At 38.4% G+C, this 1949-nt stretch overlaps 1 protein-coding gene across 1 annotated transcript; it reads left to right on the forward strand.

Annotated features, from left to right (window-relative positions):
• The first annotated feature begins 703 nt into the window (after positions 1-703).
• LOC148178645 (larval cuticle protein A2B-like) lies at positions 704-1417 on the forward strand. Its single transcript, XM_088030230.1, has 2 exons — positions 704-790; positions 861-1417. Exons 1-2 carry the CDS (start codon positions 779-781, stop codon positions 1284-1286), a joined length of 438 nt encoding a protein of 145 aa, XP_087886356.1. The 5' UTR covers positions 704-778; the 3' UTR covers positions 1287-1417.
• The last annotated feature ends 532 nt before the right edge of the window (positions 1418-1949 follow it).

Raw genomic sequence — 1949 nt, forward strand, 5'->3', positions numbered from 1 at the left:
TTGGTTTGGCGCATCCACCATTTCTTTACATTAAAATTATGAACATTTTAATTATTTACGTATAGAAGATTAAAATTGATAAATTACACACGGAGACATATAGGAGCGTAATAGAGTTTTATACAAACTCAATTAATTAAAAAAGTGAAAAACAACTGTTCAGTTTTTGACAAAAAAGTATGTATTCTCACAGACAGGTTTTATTTTGGTATCAAGAGTTTTCCATTGTCTTTCGGTAGTTTTTACGACCCGCTGAGCTATTTTTTATATTTTACTAAATATAAAGTATTAATTTTGATAGCGTTATACATAAAATTATGACCTAGAATGTTAATTTTTATACTCAATTATTAAATTCTCTCAGAAAACTATTCAACTCCTGCTTTTTGACGGTTATTACCGTTCAGACCGTTGTTGTATTCATGTAGATAGGGTCAAATTTAGCATCTTTCGCTCGTGCTCTTATAATTCCTATCACCGCACTCGTAAAACTTCTCTTCTTAAAGAAATCCTCCAAAATCTTAAGAATTCCACGTCTTATGCATAAATCCTAATCGAATTGCAGTAACTTAGTCTCGACGACGTGTGTAACCAAGTGCAAGAACCATAAGTATTCGTTTTCTACACATATCGTATGCTACGTTCAAGATCGGTCACTATCTGACACAGTTGCATAAAACGTATCAAAATACACATTCCCTATCGAAATCGCCTATAAAACTCCCATTCGATCTGGTCTTTTATCAGTCACTCGACACACATCAACCACTCAAGAACGATGGCATTTAAGGTAAGACAGTTTTTAATGACCCATCACAGCACCGGCACCGACACGCCATAATCCAATCAATCTTTTGCAGCTTTTCTTGTTTGCTGTCACTGTCTCTGTCGCTTATGGAGGTCTTCTCCAACAAGGTCATTCGGCGTATTCTTCAGTCCAGCACCACCCAGGGCCTGCTGCTGTAGTCGCCGCTCCTGTTGCGCATGTCGCTGCCGCTCCCGTCGCCGTCCCCGTAGTCCAAACTCGCGTCGAGCCTTATGACCCTAATCCAAGGTACAATTTCGCTTACTCCGTCAACGACCAACACACTGGTGACTCCAAGAGCCAACACGAGACTCGTAATGGAGACGTCGTTCATGGGCAGTACACTTTGAACGAGCCTGATGGGTCTCGAAGAGTTGTGGATTATAGCGCTGGGCCCCACACCGGATTCAATGCTGTGGTTCACAGGACTCCAGGAGCTCATCCTATTGCTGCAGCACCACTCTTGCAAGTCGGACACTAAAATCTCGGCCATAATTGGGGTTTATGAGCAGCAAACCGTTTTCGTGCGATACTTGGACGACGATAAAGTGTTCAGTTAATAGTCTGTATAGTTGTAAGGGATTGATAATGAATATACACGGTGAGCTTGTAGCAGGTGCTGTTTTATTGGTCATTTGACCTAAAGAACTTGGGAAGAAGCCTCAAGGCTTCCAGATTACATGATCGTAACTTTGGATGTTCATACATAAACTTACTGTAAATGAGTTTGAAATTATTAACACGAAACTTTTACTTATGATTAAACATCCAAAGTTGGCAAAACTCAAAAGCCCAAAAGTATCCAAACTCTAATTATAATTAAAATAATTAAAATTATTATTAATTAATATGAAATCTACACATCAAAACAGAAAACAGAAATCGTAACAACTATGTCGGAATTTTATAACTTTGGTTTAACCCCGCCCACATAAACAAATGACGATTTGAATTTGTCGAATCAAGAAATGGCTAGCCTCCTTTACTCAACATAATCAAAAATTTGACGGCTCAAGTGTCACATATGTCAAGAAGATTTGCGGTTTTGCCAGAATTTAATTAATCGTGAAAGTTTCGTAGATTTTGATGGTGTTTCATCTTCTAATGTGTGGACATTTCTACCCCGACTTTTAGCAAATATCGA

The sequence above is a fragment of the Gnatocerus cornutus genome, chromosome 2 (genome assembly GCF_029298725.1).
Source record: "Gnatocerus cornutus isolate USDA-ARS CGAHR chromosome 2, icGnaCorn1.1, whole genome shotgun sequence".
Classification (NCBI taxonomy): domain Eukaryota; kingdom Metazoa; phylum Arthropoda; class Insecta; order Coleoptera; family Tenebrionidae; genus Gnatocerus; species Gnatocerus cornutus.